This window comes from Thamnophis sirtalis, unplaced genomic scaffold, assembly GCF_051295495.1.
Source record: "Thamnophis sirtalis isolate CommonGarterSnake01/CBP01778 unplaced genomic scaffold, rThaSir2_p1.2 scaffold_7, whole genome shotgun sequence".
NCBI classification, from domain to species: Eukaryota; Metazoa; Chordata; class Lepidosauria; order Squamata; family Natricidae; genus Thamnophis; species Thamnophis sirtalis.
Window position 1 is genome coordinate 41,611,454 of NW_028261387.1, and position 20,763 is coordinate 41,632,216.

The window sequence follows — 20,763 nt, forward strand, 5'->3', positions numbered from 1 at the left end:
TGCCCAAGGACATCCAGTCATCCGGTACTACAATTCTCCGTGCTGGTATTTCTTGGCTAAAATACTCAGCCTGTGAAAATAAAATAACCCACATAAAGATCCATAATCTAGACTCTGCAGAAAAGTGATCTTGTAAACCTACTTATTAGTGAGTAATCCTGCGTCCATCTGTACTTCCAATCAATTCCACAGTCAATATTTCTAAAAAAACCGTATAGCGGCTATTTGTTAACTTTCTAGGAAGGATGCCTCTCCAATAGAAAGGCAAATGTGCATAAAAGTTGAGGTACCTATATATCTTGAACACAGTTACAGAATGTGGACTCATTATATGCAAGGATTTGGGAATAGCAAGATCATGCCTTAGTGAGTCTTCTTTCAATACAACAACTAAATATTGTACTATATCAATAATAAAATATTTAACTTTTTATTGAACTTTTATATTTAATTACATTCTACTCTGTTCCTTATTGTGGTATGAAGGCAGATAGAACTGTGAGACTGCATTTATCTACTAAACACTGTTTTAAATATCTAACAAGGTAGACTTCATGGAGAACCATTCCAGCATTTTTTGTGGAATACTAAAACAAAGGATACTATCACCTGAATTGGTATACTTTGTGTTGAATAATTTCCTATATTCAAGTTCCTTCCATAAATTACAACTTTTATGGGAGGCAAATTTATTTCCAATTATATTATTGTCAATTTCCTTTTTTACTCATCTTTCTTAAATGGCTACAGAACGTTAAAAATATAAAATAGTGCTCTGTTTAGGACAATTTTGTACTACTTTACTCAAAAGAAACAAATTTAAAATATGCCCAAAAAGGAAAATTCAAATTTGTTTAATATACAAGTCCATACATTCTAAAGGTAATATGTGGAACATAACCATAGTGGATTAACATGTTATCCTACCTTGTCCTTTAATCCCAAAAGGTGGAAGAAAATCCCGAATCCTTGCCCATTTCCTGAAGGAATCATCCAAAAACATTGGTGCTGGCTTGGAGAATCTATAAATATAATGAAAAAGAATGCTTTTATAAAAGAAAAGAAAGTGAAAACCAAAGCTTCAAGGAAAAGAAAGAGTTTTACAATCTAAGTGTGGTATCAAGTAAAAAATTCATGCTCTATTCAACATTATCCTGGCAATGAGTGCGAGTAAGCATTTTAATATTATTTAGAGCAAATAGGCAATTCAAAGTCTACAATGGTGGTACTCATCTAATCAGGAGCAATACAGAGAATGTATTCACATCATTATATTATACCATAAGTTATTTTAACTGCAATTTGTTGAGCAAGTTATAGTGATCTGGTTCACAGATAATGCTCACAATTGTTCTAAGCTAAGATAAAATTCTATTATCACTTATCATATTTTGTTAGCCGAAATTAAAAGTGCCTAAGAAAGTCTACTGCTTAGAATACAAAGCATTCTTATGTATCAAGTGTATTTACAAGTTTGAATACAAACAAAAGAATGGAGCATATAACAGGTACCCAGCTGTATCAGGACACATTGCAAGGTCAACACCATCCCTCATCATGCTTCCAAATCTACGTCTATGAGAAGTCCCTGCTTCAACTTTTATCTCTACTATGAAATCCACTGTGCAATCATAAACAAATAACTATCACACTCAACCTCCCATCAGTAGGAATCCTATTTCAAGATTCTGATTAGGTTTATAACAAGATAATAAATCACATACTTTCAATATAGCAAAATACTATACACATGGAAAGTATTAGTATTTTAAAATTTCTGACAACAGTAGCCATTTTTGGTGTTTACTGAATTTAGAAGGAAAAACATCAACAGTTTCTACTAGAAACTGCACATCAACCGCACTAGCACATCACCGCAAAATGACTAAAAGAAAACCATACTTTATATAATGTGCCTGGGAAATATTTTCCTCAGGATATAATTGTACAGGCTAAACTTGTTAGCAGTGGTGTGCTCTTCTTCATTCTCTCTCACTCCCACACACATGCTCTCCACAGCATCCTGTTGCTGCTGTTCACATCCTTTCATTTCTTCTTTTTATATAAATAAAAAATGTGTCAGACTAATTGAAGCTTTTAAAAACAAACTTCAGGGCATGTGCTCCAATCATACTATGGAATACATGACAACAATTCCATTGCCCAGACCTTTTCAGAATTGATATGTTCTCATCATTTTAGATACTACAAGGATTTCTGTGCTGTGTGATTGCAATGTTTGCTGAAACCCAACAGCTAATAGGTAACCACTCAATTAATGCTCAATGATTGGTCATGGAACCAGTATATTATTCTGCCGACTCACTTACCCCAGTTTCCCTTCCAACCCGTGAAAACTAAATGTAGTAACTTAAAAATATTTTACTTGCCACTAAGTTGGTAGAGCGAACCTGTATTTTGGCCCCTTTACCTAGACCTGCTGCTCTGTGATTAGACTAGGACTGCAACATGCAAACTTCTAGAGGAAAATACCGCCCATGCAATTATACTGCTTACTGTTGAAGATAGTTCCGGGAAAAAAAACTTTGAAACAACAGAACAAAGAGGATGTGGCAAAGCCCAATGGCAAGGATACATCAATGGCATTGAATGATTGCTAGTAAGTTCCAGGTCTAGTAATGTCCTAAGAAAGAAACCTGGTCAGAAGTGTCTAATTTTCCACAATGTTAAATACCCATTTCAAAGCAATATGTAATGCTAAATCATTAATAGAACAGCAGGATAACTAACTGTGTGCAAAGTTCAAATTGTTGGAAATCCCAAGCATTCTTCTGGAGAAGTTAGTTCAGATGCAGATGACAACAGCACTGGTGAGGATGATATATCTATTCTTGCTCATACATGTTAATATTTAAAATAGCATTTTCTGATTGACAGAAAAAAATAATTAAAGATCAGTATGCCTGCATGGGAAAAAGGATTCCCCTCACTATTTTCCTCCCGACAGCTGTCTCAAGCTTTCTCATCTTAAATCTTACATCAATAATATTAAAGAACCTGAATAGAAAGTTATATTCTGCCACTATGCACCTCTCCCCACTCTTTTTTTACACTAGGCATATATTTACAGCATCCTCTCCAGGAGTCACATTTTCCTATTACATTATTTATCTATATTAATCAAATCTATATGACTAAGGTGACCAGACGTCCCGATTTCAGCGGGACAATCACACTTTATAACAATTTGTCCCGTGTCCCGGGCCATTTTTAAAAAGTCCCGATTTTCTGGCTTCATGTTGAAAGCCCAGTGGATTTGCTTAAAAAATCCTAACTGGGGCAAGACAAAAGACACCCTGTCTAATCCCTCTCTCTCTCTCTCTCTGTCTCAGTACTTTCATTGAAGATATAATTAAAACGTTAAAACAACAAAACGGACCCCCCCGCGCCACTTTTACCTCATTTTATAAGAAAAAATGATCTAGTACCACAGAGCTCCAGGAAACACTTGGCTAGAGAGGTAGCGAGTGTTACTTCCTGGATTTTCCAGAGGGGAGGGGCACGGAGGTTGGAGGTCTGCTCGTGTGGAAAAAATGAGCAAAAGTTTCTTTGAAAAATATTTCCCTGACCTTTTTAATTTTCTCAGTTCTTTGTATTAACATCTACATCATTCTGGGTTGACTTGGAGTGCAAGCCTGCTGTAAGTGAGCTGGGTTTTTTCTTTTATTTTTTTAATGTATTTAAAAATAATATTTTATTTATTGTGCATAGGATTTTTTAAAAAATTCTGTGTGGATTCTTTTATTAAATTGTCTTAGATTATTTAAAAGTCACAATAGTTTGATAGGATTTTAATATTTTATTATGTTTCATCATAGGCTGACAAATAATTTAGATTTTGCAGATCCATGTGAGGGTCTTGGATCACCCCCTAGGGGGCTTCAGGCCACACCTTGAGAAGCATTGATCTAAAAGACAGAAAGATCAGAGGGGGAAAAATTCTTTTTGAATTCCTAAAATAATATATGGACACAGTAAACGTGCTCCCATTGTTTAAGTTAATCAGCAACAGATAAAACAGTGGGAAATTAGGGAATTTAAAAACATAACATAAAAAGAGATTTAAAAATCAATAACATTTATTGTATCTGAATGGTCGCCTAAGCTGTTTTATCTAAAATGTTAAACTGAGTTATAAAAAAGGAAAAACAGAAGGGAGAAGATAAAAATACAATGCGTGAGACTGGCAAACATATGTTCAGAACAAATCTGAATCTTTAATATAATCTCCAAAATCAAGCAACAAAATGAATCCATCTCAAATCATATTCAGGATTAGATTGATTTTTCCCAAAACAATCACAACAGCAAGAGATTTATCAGTAAAATGGCTGTTGAGGAATAGATGAACATAGTGAGCAGTTATTGATATCACACTGATTTGTACCTCAGGAGATATTATGTGGAATGTGAAAGAAAAAGATTAATTATGAAAGGGGCTAATATTATGTTACACTTTTCAAAGAGAAAAATAGATCCTTAATGTTTTATTAAATATATTTATTCAATAGAAATATCTTTCATTTCACTAAAAAGCTTTTTAATCATTTTTTTATTAAACAAATCTCATTATTATTGTTACTAATGAATTTTGTCTGTTAGTCAGGTGAGTTGTTTTTCTTTCTTTCCATGTTCTCCTCTAATCCATTCTTTTTCTATGCTGGTCTATTCCTCAGGGATAATGATGTAGACTGCCTTAATTCTAAAATTGGTAATATCTAGAAGCAGCTTCTCTAGCAACTTTAATATTAGGCCCACAACCAACAGAAGATGGATTATTATAAACAAATCTTTAATAGCCCTAATTGCCTACTAGTCCTCTCAAAGTGAAAAGCTATTTAGTGTTTTGAACAGAACACTGGATTTTTTTCTTTTGCAATGTAGGTTTGTGACCTGACATCAGTGATAATATCTGAGCAAGCCACCAACGTTTAGCCAAATAATGAGAATCATTCATGTTCTTTATTTCTCTGACCATTAAGAAGGAAAAAATGTTCCACAAATGCCTGGCTTGAAAGACCTGAAAGCATATTGAAGTTTAATAATAATAATAATAATAATAATAATAATAATAATAACAACAACAACAACAACAACAACAACAACAACAACAACTCCGCTGTTGCCGGTCCCAAGCCCGGATGAGAAAGGAGGAGGGTTGGGGTCAGGTTGGCATCTGGTCCCGTAAAAAAAACCCCGCCAACCCATACAATATGGTGAAAAAAACAAATAAGAATTCCATACCGCATCGGTCGTCGCGTGGGTTAACAAGGGCCGCGGCGGATGTTGGGGTCCCTAGACATCCGTCGACAAGTGGGCTACAAGTGGACCAGCCAACAAAACGACAAAAATATAATGCAGATGAAAACCGTGCCATAATGGCCTGTTACTACAACTCAGAGCCAGAAAAAAGAGGTTATTTAAAGCGAATGTATGAATTATGGAAAGAACAATATCCAGATTCAAATGTTAGTGAACAACGACTAGCAGATCAAAGGCGATTTATTATACGGAATAAAGTGTTCAGTGAAGTTGAACATGAGGAAATTCAGGCAAATTGCAAAACCCAAAAAACAATATCACAAGCGGAAATAACTGATATTCAAGACACAACTAAAGACATTATAGTAGAACTCCCAGAAGAAGCTCTCGGGGAGGAAATAACATCACCACCACTAGAACCAGTTATCACTGAACCAACTGATGAACTAACTCAAAAACAAAAAGAATTGAAGGACAAGATCATGGAGCATTTTCTGCTTAATGGGGAAAGGCAACATTTACCATCACTAAAAACTGTGCCTAAGAAAATTTTGGCCCCTATCATGAAAATGGTTAATGCAGTGTTTTCAACAATTGAACCGGGATCCATCTTGGAAACAAACCAGTTAATGTACAGCGCAGCTGTAATAGTCACTAATGAACTAGGCATTAAAATTAAAGTACCTAGTCACACAACAGAAAAAGCATCAAAGCCAAAGTGGAAAATCCGTTTAGAACAAAAAATCAAAAAATTAAGGGCAGATGCTAGTAACTTAAAGAACATGCATGAGCAACGGCTTAAAAACAACAAAATCATAAATTGGCTAATCAGAAGATATAGATTGGATACAAAAAACATCAATGAAGCTGTAGAGATTGTAAAACAGCAGATAACAGCAACAGCTAGAAAAATTGAAAGATATGAGGCACGAATCATCCAATATAAACAAAATCAGCAATTTCGATCAGACCAACGGCGTTTTTATCAAAGTCTTAATGTGAATGGTGACACCAAAAGTGAAAAACTAGAAAAGCAGGCCACAGTTGAATTCTGGAAAGAATTGTGGGAAAATGCAAAGGATTACAACAAGAAAGCAAAGTGGATACATGACTTTGAGAAAAGCATTGGCAACAAACAAATGCAAGTATTAGAAATAACAACTGAGATGGTCAAAAATCGAGTTAAAAAGGTAAAGAATTGGACATCACCTGGAAAGGACCAATTACATGGTTTCTGGCTCAAATATCTGACCAGTTTACATGCAATATTGGCCAGGCAACTGAATGAAATTTTACAAAAGGGCCAAATTGATGAATGGTTGACAACTGGAAAAACATACTTGATTCAGAAAGATGCAACTAAAGGAACAACACCTGAAAACTACAGACCAATAACATGCTTGCCAACAACCTTCAAATTACTCACAGGCATTACTGCAGATAACATGATGGATTATTTGGAAACAAACAACATCTTGCCAGTAGAGCAAAAAGGCAACAAAAGAAGGAGCAGGTGCACAAAAGATCAGCTTCTAATTGATAAAATGATATTAGAAAATTGTAAGAACAGAAAAACGAACTTGAATATGGTCTGGTTTTTTGTTTTGTTTTGTTTTATTGAACACTTATATGCCGCCCTTTTCCCTGAGGGGACTCAGGGCGGCTTACAATAATGAGGGAGCGGAGTGCAAGACAAGACATAAAAGAAAATGTGAGTAAAAATAATTAACAATAAAAGCACAACATTCACTCGGCATTCGGGCAGGGAGAGAGTAAAGTCCTATCCCCAGGCCTGACGGGATAGCCAGATCTTAAGGGCCGTGCGGAAGGCCTGGACGGTGGTGAGGGTGCGGATCTCCACGGGGAGATTGTTCCATAGCGTCGGAGCTGCAACTGAGAAGGCTCTCCTCCGCGTAGTCACCAGTCGGCACTGACTGGCGGATGGAATTCGGAGGAGGCCTACCCTGTGCGATCTGATGGGACGCAGGGAGGTAATCAGCAGAAGGCGGTCTCTCAAATAGCCAGACCCACTACCATGGAGCGCTTTGTGGATGGTAAGTAGGACCTTGAAGTGCACCCGGAGATCAACAGGTAGCCAGCGCAGCTCACGGAGGATCGGTGTTATGTGGGCGAACCGCGGTGCGCCCACGATCACTCACGCGGCCGCATTCTGGACTAGCTGAAGTCGCCGGATGCTCTTCAAGGGCAGCCCCATGTAGAGCACATTGCAGTATTCCAGCCTAGAGAGCACAAGGGCTCGAGTGACTGTTGTGAGGGCCTCCCAGTTCAGGTAGGGCCGCAACTGGCGCACCAGGCGAACCTGGGCAAATGCCTCCCTGGTCACAGCTGACAAGTGATGGTCGAAATTCAGCTGTGGGTCCAGGAAGACTCCCAAGTTGCGGACCCTGTCTGAGGGGTATAAATTTTGCCCCCCCAGCCTGATTGATGGAACATTAGCCAAATTGTTGGGAGGAAAACACAACAGCCACTCGGTCTTTTCCGGGTTGAGTACCAGTTTGTTAGCTCTCATCCAGTCTTTAACAGCCTCAAGGCCCCGGTTCATCACGTCCACCGCTTCATTGAGTTGGCACGGGGTGGACAGATACAACTGTGTATCGTTCGCGTATTGATGGTATTTTATCCCGTGCCTCCGAATGATCTCGCCCAGCGGTTTCATGTATATGTTGAATAGTAGGGGGGATAAGACCGAGCCCTGCGGCACCCCATAAGTTAGGGGCCTCGGGGACGATCTCTGCCCCCCCCCACCAACACCGACTGCGACCTGTCCGAGAGGTAGGAGGAGAACCACTGCAAAACAGTGCCGCCCACCCCCACCTCCCGCAGTCGTCGCAGAAGGATACCATGGTCGATGGTATCGAAAGCCGCTGAGAGGTCAAGGAGAACCAGGATGGACGCATGGCCTCCATCTCTGGCTCTCCAGAGATCATCGGTCAATGCGACCAAAGCGGTTTCTGTGCTGTAACCGGGCCTGAAGCCGGACTGGAAGGGGTCAAGATAGTTAGCTTCCTCCAAGGTACGCTGAAGCTGGAAGGCCACCACCTTCTCAACAACCTTCCCCACAAAGGGGAGGTTGGAGACTGGACGGTAGTTATTAAGAACTGCTGGATCCAAGGACGGTTTCTTCAGGAGGGGCCTCACCACCGCCGCCTTAAGCGCGGTGGGGAAGTACCCCTCCTGAAGAGAGGCGGTAACAACCGCCTGGATCCAGCCTCGTGTCACCTCACTGCTGTTGGCAACCAGCCAGGAGGGACACGGGTCCAGTATACAGGTGGAGGCGCTCACAGCTCGCATAGCCTTGTCCACATCCCCGTAGGCAACATCCTGAAACTCAACCCAGAGATGGTCTGCCAGATCATTCCCTTGTGTCTCGGCTGGATCTGCAGGAGTGGAGTCCAGGTCCGATCGAAACTGAGCAACTTTGTCCGCCAAGAACTGAACATACTCCTCAGCCTTACCCTGTAAGGGGTTCCCCGTCTCCCTCCTATTTAGGAGGGAGCGGGTTATCCTAAACAGGGCGGCTGGGCGGGACTCGGCGGACGCTACCAAGGAGGCAATGTGTGATCTTTTGGCTGTTCTTAACGCCCGAATGTACTCCTTGGTGCATGCTGTCAACAGTGCTCGGTTCGACTCGGACCTATCGGACCTCCACAGGTGCTCTAGGCGTCTCCTCCGGCGCTTTATCTCGCGGAGCTCCTCGGTGAACCAAGGAGGCCTCCGCGAGCCGCTGACCCGGAGGGGCCATAGTGGCGCAATCCGGTCCAGAGACCCTGATGCTGCCGAGTGCCAGGCAGCAGCAAGAGTCTCCGCCGAACTGTGGGCGAGAGCATCTGGAATAACCCCAAGCTCCGTCTGGAACCTAACAGGGTCCATAAGTCACCTGGGGCGGAACCACCTGGTCGGTTCCTCCTCCCTACGGTGGGGGTTTGGCCTCCGGAAGTCTAGCCTCAGTAGGCAGTGGTCTGACCACGACAGGGGAATGGTCTCATTTCCCCTCAGACCAAGATCATAGCTCCACTGCTCCGAGAGGAATACGAGGTCGAGTGTGTGCCCCGCTGAGTGGGTAGGGCCTCGGATTACCTGGGTCAAGCCCATGGCTGTCATGGAAGCCATGAACTCCTGCGCTCCATCAGAGTGTTCACCGAGCGAAGGCAAATTGAAGTCCCCCAGAACCATTAGCCTAGGGAACTCAACTGCTAGCTCGGCTACTGATTCGAGGAGCGAGGGGAGGGCTGCTGCAACGCAGTTGGGAGGCAGGTACGTTAGCAGCAAGCCCACTTGACCCTTGAGGTCCAACTTCACTAGTAGGGACTCACACCCGGCAAGCTCCGGAGCAGGGATCCTACGAGGTGCTAAAGACTCCCGGACTACAATAGCCACACCGCCACCCCTTCCCTGGGCTCTCGGCTGATGAAGCACCTGAAATCCGTCTGGGCACATCTCTACGAGGGGGACTCCTCCCTCCGTGCCCAGCCATGTCTCAGTAATACATGCCAGGTCTGCTCCCTCGTCTAAAATCAAGTCCCGGACGAGGGGAGCCTTGTGAACAACAGACCTGGCATTTAGCGACAGCAGCCTGAGACCAGGGTCCTGATTGCTCGCGCCATGTGACCTTGGAGTGGGACTCATAGGGCCGGAAGGAGGGATCTCTGCGATATAGCGAACCCTCCTTCCCCGGTAATGGCCAGCCCTAAAGTCCCCGCCGTATCTGCCTCTCCCTGTTATGACCGCAATGCTCCGACTCTCTCCCGTGGATGTAATTCCCCCAACCACCCCAATGACCCCCGCATACCCCGCCAGGTCCTCCGAATCAGACATACTCAGGCACTCACACAAACAGTCCCCACAATATAGTTAAAAACACAGAAAAAAGATACAGCGATAATAATACTAAAAGTGGGTCTTTCATACTAACACATTCAATCCCATACACTCAGCATACCCGATTAAAATTGCGCAGACACAGAGTTTAAATTATGAGTTCCGGAAGAGCCAGACTCCCTTCCTCCAAGTTCCAGAAAGATCCCAGGCCAAGGTCCAAGGTCCGTATTATGTAGGATGATTGTAGATGGAGGGGGGGCAAAGCGTAAGCCCCAGATATTAACAAACACCAGCTTTGCAATCTCACACCCTCCAAGTCAAGATAAAACATAGAGTAATCATCAATGACGGTCCATAGGAGATATAAGGATGATGTGCAGGGGGATATCTTATCCTCCCCCTCTCCTGAAGTCCTGGGAGGGCCAGAGTCTAGATGTCTAAAGTCTAAAAATGGTTGGAACCAATTGAAAGGGGGAAGGGGAGGGTGCCAGCTTGGTGACCAGTTTTTAAAACGCCAGGTCCCTGTCCCTGAGGCTGCCATCCTCTATCAAACCTTTCCCCAAACCGAATGCACCATAAGTAAGTCAAATGTTAAGTCAGGTGGTCGCTGCTCAAATTAGATGTTCCAGGGCAGCAATGGTAGCAAGCGGTGGAGAAGGGCGGTTGTTCCAGGCCAATGCCGATGGTCGCAGGCCAGGCAGCGAAAAACTCGTGTTGAATGGGAAAACAGGGAAACAGGCAGGCAAGGCTCCGCAGCAGCAGGGGCAGGCAGGGAAAGAAATTGTCCGACACACGGGAGGATAAGAGGAGAGGCTACAACGGCGAGAGAGGTAAACACAACAGCACAAGATAGGGGAGGGGCGGGCATTCAGGCGAGCTATGATGGTGGTGGCTAGATTGCCACTCAATTCGCTCACCCAAGCCACGATAGTTTCCCCTCCTCTTTAGGGCAATGGAAGATGGTAGTAGTAATAAAAGATGGTAACAGCCAATTATAAAATCCACAAGGCTCACCGCTCCTTCTGTCTAGGCTGTGGGTGAAAATCCAGGGTTCCTCTCCAGACCCCACACTGCTTAAATCTAAAAAGAACAGCGGGGGAGTTCCGTTCGTGAGAGCAAAAAGCTCAGGCAGCCATTTTTCATCCAATTCCCGCTGCCGCCGTTCCACTGCTCTAGGGCGACTTCCAGGACCAGGGACTTGCAGATAAAGTTAGTGGGCTCACCAGGTCAGGCAGGCGACAAGAGGGGCACCCAGGGGCACCCAGGTATCCAAGATGATAAAAGATGCCGACCGTCCGTGCGTCGCCGTCGCCGCCCTCGCGCAGCTGGATGGTTCAGGCTGCTAAACGCTGTGAAGGCTGTGAAAGCTGTAAAAACAAGCCTTCGGGAGCGATGTATTCCAAAGTTCCTTCTGGTCCTTCAGTTCTAAAGATCTTAAGCTCACCCAGAGGCTCTTTCCGAAACTTTGCGGACTGTTTGGAAGGCTTCTCAGTACTTTTTCGCCAGATTACGAAAAGCGAAAAAGCCCGGTCGCCATTCCAAACCCGCACATCAGGTTTCTGGATTGATTACAAAAAGGCATTTGACTCACTGCCACATAGTTGGATCATAAATTGCTTAGAAACAACTGGCATTAGCAAAAATATTACATCCTTTACTGAAAAGGCGATGAAACAATGGAGAACTGAGTTGGCAGTAGGGAATGAGATCTACGGAATGGTTAATATCAAGCGAGGAATTTTCCAGGGTGATTCACTTTCACCTCTTCTCTTCATCATCCCAATGATCCAACTATCAGTAATCTTAAAAAAAACAAAATTAGGCTACCAAACAGCCAAAGAAGGTGAAAAAATTTCGCATTTACTATATATGGATGATTTGAAACTCTATGGAAAGTCAGAAATAGAAATCCAATCATTGACAAACACAGTCCGAGTATTCAGCACCGATATTTCAATGCAGTTTGGCATGGAAAAATGCGCCACTGTATCCATAAAAAGGGGCAAAATCACTGCATGTGAGGGAATTGAAATGCCCAATGGCCAATTAATTAAATGCAAAGAAAATGAAGCCTACAAATACTTAGGCATTCTGCAGTTGGATAACATCAAGCATGGAGAAGTAAAAACTATTGTCAGGCGAGAGTACACCAACAGAGTTAGGAAAATTTTGAAATCTAAATTGAATGGTGGAAATACAATCAAGGCCATAAATACCTGGGTTATAAGATACACAGCTGGTATAGTTAACTGGACACAAGCTGATTTGGACCTTTTGGACCGAAAAACCAGGAAACTAATGACAATGCACTACAGTTTACATCCACGTGGTGATACTGATAGACTATATCTGCCCCGAAAATCAGGTGGCAGAGGATTATTACAAGTGAAGCAAACAGTTGAAGAAGAAAAACATGCACTGGCTGATTATTTTAAAAAAAGTCAAGAACATCTATTAATCGAAGTAAAGAACAAAAATCTACTGAAGGCCCAACAGACGAAACAAGAATACAGAAAAGATGTGATAAAATCAAGAATGGAGAGTTGGCAGAACAAAGCACTGCATGGCCAATTTCTGGAAAAAATAAAAGATAAAGTGGACAGTGAACAAACTTGGTTATGGTTAACAACAGGTACATTAAAGAAAGAAACAGAGTCACTAATCCTGGCTGCGCAAGAACAATCTATCCGCACAAATGCCATTAAGGCCAAAATAGAAAAATCCTCTGATGATGCCAAATGCAGACTTTGCAAAGAAGCTGATGAAACTGTTGATCACATCCTCAGCTGCTGTAAAAAAATCGCGCAGACTGATTATAAATTGCGGCACAATTCAGTAGCACAAATGATCCATTGGAATTTGTGCAAAAATTATAATATTAAAACAGCAACAAACTGGTGGGAACATCAGCCTGAAAAAGTCACAGAAAATCAGATGGTCAAGATCTTGTGGGATTTCCATATACAAACCGACAAAATACTGGCACATAATACACCAGACATCACACTGGTTGAGAAAAATAAGGTCACAATCATAGACATCGCAATACCAGGTGATAGCAGGGTCGCCGAGAAGGAACATGAAAAAATCGCAATATACCAGGACTTAAAAATCGAAATTCAACGACTATGGCACAAACCAGCAGTGATAATTCCAGTGGCAATTGGCACACTGGGTGCTACACCAAAAGCACTGGAATTACATTTAAAACAGTTAAAAATTGACAAAATCACCATCAGTCAAATGCAAAAAGCCGCACTGCTTGGATCTGCGCGCATATTACGAAAATACGTTACGACGTCGTAGGCCCCTGGGTGGGGCCCGACTAGTAACCAATGCCAAATCCGGCGATACAACTGGCCGCTGTGATACAATTGTATAATAATAATAATAGAAACACAGCACAATGCTTTTTCTTTCTACTACAGAAATGAACCTCTATTTGCAGGGGCTTTTTCTTTGTAAATGGCTCCGGAAAGCTGCTAAGAAGCAACACTTTAAAGTTATTTATGAGAAGAAAAAGCAGTTGTTTGGTCTGATCAGATCCAAATAACATATGTGCATTTTATCGTGTGAGTGTGAGTAGCACTGGATAATGTCAGCTGGGTTAATTGCAAAGCTTATTTTTCAGAGATTTATGGTTACAAAGGAGAAATATCCTTTGGACCTCAGTTTGACCCAAAAGCTATTTCTGTTTAGACTTTAATGTGGGAGTCAGTTCTGTCTGCCAAGTGCCAGAGTAATTGAGTGTTTAACCACATCCTTGCCCAGGATTTATCCACAACAAGGGAGAAGCACACCATTTCACTGTTTAATTTGCAGCCACAAAGTAGCTAAATATCCTTACATACAAGCATGCATATTCAGCATGCTACTTCCTTCAGGTAAGCAAAGTTAGACAAAACACAAAAAGGGATAAGAAATAGTAAACCAAAGAAATTAGGGCCTGAAAAAATAAAATGGAAAAAAAGCTAAATCTGCAATACTTCAACTTCATTCACTATATCACTTATTTTTACCATATCCATTCATTGTGATTTGCTTTTTAAGCTTCTCACTCTCTTTTGAGGATATCATCATCTTCACCCAGCCATGACTTTTTTGAGACTCCCCTTCCCTTCAACCAATTCACATTTCCTTCCTATATTTGTTTTGTAATTCTCTTTATATGAATGAATCATGAATACTTCATTTTCACACATCACCCACTGTTGTATTCAATTTACATTGATTTCAACACCCATACATTTCTTCTTGTTTTACCAGACACAATTAAACACCCCATTTCCACTGCATCCAATTTAATTTGTTTCTCCTGGATATCCAACCCACCCTATCATAAAGCAAGCAGAAGCATGCTCTTATACACAACCATTTTTGTTTGTTACAACAAATATTCATTTTTCACAATAGACCAAATGCTATACTCTACCTTTTTCCATTGTTCTTGTTGCATCCATATAATGGATCTAACATACCCTGCAAATCATCTAAATCTTCACCTAACATGGTGTCAACTGTAAACATATATATATATATATATATATATATATATATATATATATATATATATATATATATATATATATATATATATATATATATATATATATATATTCACATCCCCAAACAACATACCTTTAAACATTTCTCAATAAACACTTTATTGAGTGTTTATTGATACATTGATCAATAAACACTTCAAACAATCAAGGGAATATTACATAATCTTGTATTTTTCCTTGCTACATTTGAATCAGTGGTGGGTTTCCATTTTTTTTACTACTGGTTCGCTTGTGCATGCACAGAAGCGTCTGGGCAGGTGGGCGGAGCCTCCCACCACCACCACTATCGTTTTGCCTGATCCAGGCCAAACTGGCAGAAACCCACCTCTGATTTGAATCATTCTGTTACATACCATTCTTACTGCATTCAACAATTACATATTTGCACCCAACATTCCATACTTCAAGCTATTCAATTTATCATACAACTTTTTAACATCAATACATGTATGTTGCTTCTTTCTCACATTGCTTTTTTTCTTAACAATTTACTGAAAAGTAAAAATCTAATCTGTACATATTTTTTTAATAACTGGATATATGTTCATTTCAAATCAAAACTTTACATCAGTATTTCTTTCAGTGTTATCTTTGATGTGCAATATATTTTTCGAAAAGGAGCTGAACTGGAAACTGCTGTAAGGTTGTACCATAAGCCACTTGGAGCAAAATAATGCACAGAAATTCAGGCAATCTCTCCAGTTGTTAACTATCAAAGGAAAGATTTTTTCTGAAAATATCCTGGTATCAAAAGCCTATCCTTCTAGCAGGCAGGAGAAGCCCTTCACTGGTACTGTTTACACTCTCTTGGAGTTGTGCTTGGCTCTTACTCTTACACTCTTAGAAAATTCAAAGTACCTTCAAGGGGAACCCTATATAGAACATGTTACAACAATATAATATCAAGTTATTACAGTGTGGATCATTATAGGCAGTTCATTCTCGTACTGGAGTTGCTCTCTCAGTAAGATTTAAAAAAGATGTGGAGATTCTAGAAAGAGCACAGAGAAGAGCAACAAAGATGATTAGGGGATTGGAGGCTAAAACATATGACGAACAGTTGCAGGAACTGGGTATGTTTAGTTTAATGAAAAGAAGGACTAGGAGAGACATGATAGCAGTGTTCCAATATCTCAGGGGTTACCAAAGAGAAGAGGGAGTCAAACTATTCTCCAAAGCACCTGAGGGTAGAACAAGAAGCAATGAGTGGAAACTAATCAAGAAGAGAAACAACTTAAAACTGACAATTAGAACAATTAATTAGTGGAACAACTTGCCTCTAGAAGTTGTGAATGCTCCAACACTGAAAGTTTTTAAGAAGATGTTGGATAACCATTTGTCTGAAATACCTACGGATTGGACCAGAAGACCTCCCAGGTCCCTTCCAACTCTGTTATTCTATTCTATTCTAAGATGGCATAAAAAATTAATTTAAACAAAAAAATCTGGTAAATCAACTGGAGCTGGTGGGGGTGGGGGAAACATTCTTAGACAAGATAGCCTTAACTCCAAAAACTATGGAGCCATCTCAGGGAGCAGATCCTCTTCTCGTTTTATGTGAAGTTGAAACTTGAAAAAGTCTTGAGGGGTAAAGCACAACAACAATCAGAGGAAACCTTTCTTTTTCATATAACTCTAATTCCAGATGGCATGAAACAATATTGAGAGTCATAATAGAATTTTACTTCTGGTCAACGGGCTATGTTTGTTCCTTTGTGAACTAGATAAAGTGTAATTAAAGAAGGGGCTCGTTCTGCCCAGCTTTATTATTTCAAATATAGCCATGTAGCCCTTGTTTATAGCTTGTACACTATGTACTTGAATTCTTCCCCACAACAACAGAAACAAAGTCATTATTGGAAAATAGCTATACTAATGACCCCTGTTGCCATTAGGGCAGGAAATTATTGCAGATAACACTCTTCCGTTACACTTAACAGGAATTCCATTTGCATTGCGTGAACCAAAGTCTACTGATGTTATTTCATGACATGCCTTTTCCACTTTAAACTCAACCTATAAAAATGGACATCAAGCAAAAAAGAAATACTGATTCTTTTCTAAATATGCATCTGAATCCATGCCAACAGTTTTCTGCATTTTGGTGATAACTTATGAACAAGGAACCACAGGCTACCCATATATAGCAGTCCAACTAATTTCAAAACTCAAAAATTATCAACAAATCAACATGTTTTATAACCATGCTGATTTACATTAATAAATTCTGTTGACTGCTGACACAACAGGACCTCATTCACAAGAACCTGCTGTAGAGCTCACCCTTCCCAGTACAAAAAAAACCCCTCCATAAATAAACCAAGCACCAAGCTGAATATCTTCTGTACAGGGTGGGCTTCAAAAATTTCAGCATTGGGTTCTCTGTCCAGTTGCTGGGTGGGCATGGCCATGGTGGGCGTGCCTAGTTAGCCTCCTGCACCATGGCGGGGGGACTTTTTGCCTTCCCCAGGCTCCAGAGGCTTTCCTCAACTCTCAAGAAGGGTGAAAACTCCCTCTCCCGGGCTCCGGAGGCCTTCTCCAAAGGCCAGAAACTTCCAAAAGACCTGTTTTTTCCATTCCCTAAGCTTCTGCATGGGTCATGCACTTACCTCACATCCAAAACTGACAGCATGGAGACTCTTGGGAGGAGCGGGGCGAGGTGGGAGGGGCAGAATGGGTGGGGCCAGCCAGGGGTGAGATTTGGACGTACTCCAAACCGGCCATAATGTTAGCTATGAGTTCTTCCAACCTGGGCAAACCCGTAGTAGCCCACCCTTGCTTCTGTAGTGCTGCAGTAGATTCTATATCTTTTATATGTTTTTTTCTGAACTGACTCCATTTTAGGGACAGCCAGGAAAGTGATTGTGTATGCTAGCTGAGAAAATAATCCACAATTCCTTGCAATATTGTGGCAATTGCTAGAATACATGCTAGCTTATGGATTTCGATCATATCATAACTATGTGAATTAATGTATTTTCTGTTAGTGAATAGGAATCAAGTGCGAAAAAAGTCAGAAGCTTAAACAAAAATATGCAAGCACATGCAAGTACACACACATAGACAGACAGACAAATAGACAAACAAACATACACAAAAACATTCATATGCATGCTTTTGGAGATATGTGCTTCATTAGAAACTAAAAGATATTCCTTGCAGAAAAATAACTTCAGTTACAAATGTTTTTAATATAACATCAGCCCCTTGCAAGAAGAAAAGTGAGTATGTCAGAAGCACATAATTTTTGTCAGATTCAGAGCCAAGTATGGAATGGAGATCTCTGGCAATGGCAGAATTGGAGTACTGCATTCATCTTTGCTGCACCTGACCTTCCTGTGGCTTTTGATATCATCAACCATGGTATCCTTCTGGATCGGTGCAGAGATTTGGGGTGAGAAGCACAGAGTTATGCTGTTTCATCTCCTTCTTTCAGGGTAGATTCCAGTTGGTGGAGATTGGGGAAGGGAGTTCTCACCATTGGCTTCTACAGTACAGGGTGCCACAGGATTCAGAGGGGGAAGGCTGCAGTCAAACGTAAATTTGCTTATCATCAGCACTATTTGAAAATTGAGGAAAATTTAAAGAATACTCCAAGTGTAAATATATTTTTCAAGAAAAAAATCTGATTCCAGAACAAGCTATGTTTGTTTGTTTGATTTATTAACATCATCTTGCTTAATTTATATTGCAACTTGTTAGTTTTATCTGATTTCTTCTTTAATTCAGGCAGCTTTCAGAAACATTGCTACTTACTTGATAAAATATAATAAAAGTAATACATCTGATTAACATCTGTGTATTGGTGGCAGATGTTAGGCACAAAGAATCAGGAACATTCATTAGATTGCAACACAGATTTATTCAAGCCTATACACAAGAATCTATTCAACTAAGTTCAGTATTAAATTGGTGCTACATAAGGGCCAATGGAATTCAGGAGGGGTTGGATTTGGACTGTCTGTAATGACTCTAAGCTAATGAAGTGCTTAACTCTGCACCCCAGCTCTTCTCCTACACAGATCACAATTACTAAAATATTCTAAATCAGGTTCATATCTCATTTATACATGTAGTAAAATACCCCATGCTGCCTATGGAAAAGCTTGAAAAAACCAAATCTGTCTTCTACATTTCAAAATTCAAAATATATTTCCTTACTTTGATCATTCTTATAACTTTCTCTGTTGAATATAGCCTAATAGTAATCACTATTGCATTAAAACTAGGGCTGCATTAACAATTCCAATGAACTTGAATGCATTGAAATTAATGAGATTCCAATAGAAAAAATATTAAACTAGGAGGTAAGAAATACTTCCAACCTAAATGTATCAGAGGTGGGTTACTACCAGTTAAGACCAGTTCGACTGAACCGGTAGTAACTTGGCGGCCTGGGTCGCTGGAACCAGCAGCGACCCAGGCTTGCCACACCCCCGAACCGATTCTCTTGTTTTTTGATTCTGTGCATGCACACAAGCATTTTTAGTACTACGCAAGTGTGTGCTCGTGCTACGCAACCACGAACGAACCGGCAGTGGCAGCTGCCTGAACCCACCCCTGGTATGTATGTAGGTAGGTAGATAGGTAGGTATCAAATTTATATAGATGGACATCTCATGGAAACTAACTCTGGGCAGCATACAACAATCCAATAAAACAGTAAAAATAGAAAACAGTCATTAAACTTGAGGCAGTTCAGGAGTGATGAGGCCAACTGGGGGAAAAGATTCTATAATGCAGGTGCCATGGCAGAAAAAGTCCACCCTCTAGGGCATGTCAAATGAAACTCACTATAGTGAGTTTTTGAACCCTAGAATTTACAAGTGATCTGTAGGTTTAACTGATTAGTTCAAAAAGCATTGCAACAAGCAACTCATTTTCTTCTATTATTAGCCATGAAAACATACCGATTTATCTTTTCAGTGAAATATGGCACAATGATCTGTTTGAAACTTTTCATTTAAATAATTCTTCCAGGGATGGGGGAATTGCTCTACAGCGTTTTGGAAAAACAAGTGAGATTTCAAGAAGTTTGTTCCTAAGAAATGCCAAACATAAATCAAAGTTGATGGCAGAGGGTAATTTTTTAAATAACAATAGCACTTAGACTTATACATCATTTCATAGTGCTGTACAGCCCTTTCTAAGCCATTTACAGTGTCAGCATATTGCCCACAACAATCAGGGTCCTCATTTTATCAACCTCAGAAGGATAGAAGGCTGAGTCAACCTTGAGCCGGTCAGGATCGAACTTCTGGCAGTCAGCAGAATTATTCTGCAATTCTGCATTCTAACTACTGTATCACCAAGGCCAAATAACTCTATACAGATAGTCCTCAATTTATTATCACAATTCAGACTGGAACATTGGTTGCTAAACAATGCAGTTGTTAAGTGAGTTGTGCCTGATTTTATTATGTTTAACATGGTCATTAAATGAATCACTACAGTCATAGTCGCTAAGTGAATCTGGCTTCCTCCATTGACTCTACTTGTGAGCTGGTTGAGAAGGTTGCAGATGGTGATCACATGACCCTGGGATAATGCAACAATCATAAATCCAAGCCAGTTGTCAAGGATCCAAATTTTGATCATGTGATAGCAAGAATGCTGCAACAGCTATACATGCAACAACCAATCGTAAGTCACCGTTTTCAGTGGTGTTCTCACTTTGAATGATTGCTAAACAAATGGTTGTAATTTGAGGACTATCTGTAAGAGACTAGATGTGTCTTCTGACTCAGGGGAGGTTGAAAAACTGAGTCATGTCCTATTTTGATAATGCATTTGTGCTTTTGAAACAAAGTAGACCTGCTGTATTTTATATTTCTATTCTACTGAAAGATTCTGAATATGGACAAATTCTGCAGAGAGACTTATTGTACTGAAAAAGGATCAGGTGAGGGATTAATTACTTAGGTTGTGAGCTTATCTAGATCTTGCTAACATGTTTTTCATACTGATCTTTTGTTTGCTTTGCTATTATCTGGGTTGGTCTGTGACCATAATAAAGAACACGACTGATCGTTTTAATTGTTGATAGCAGTGCCATAATGTTTTTAAATGATCCTTT

At 40.6% G+C, this 20,763-nt stretch overlaps 1 protein-coding gene across 3 annotated transcripts in view; it reads right to left on the reverse strand.

Annotated features, from left to right (window-relative positions):
* Positions 1 to 20,763, reverse strand: part of ST3GAL3 (ST3 beta-galactoside alpha-2,3-sialyltransferase 3) — a 252,211-nt gene that overhangs the window by 114,733 nt on the left and 116,715 nt on the right. For all 3 annotated transcript variants that reach the window (XR_015697283.1, XM_087719814.1, XM_087719813.1), the window contains one exon: positions 928 to 1,022. Coding sequence is in view for 2 of the 3 variants with exons in the window: in XM_087719814.1 (XP_087575940.1) it covers positions 928 to 1,022 (95 nt within the window). In the remaining variant the exon portion in view is untranslated. The remainder of the gene's footprint in view (positions 1 to 927; positions 1,023 to 20,763) is intronic.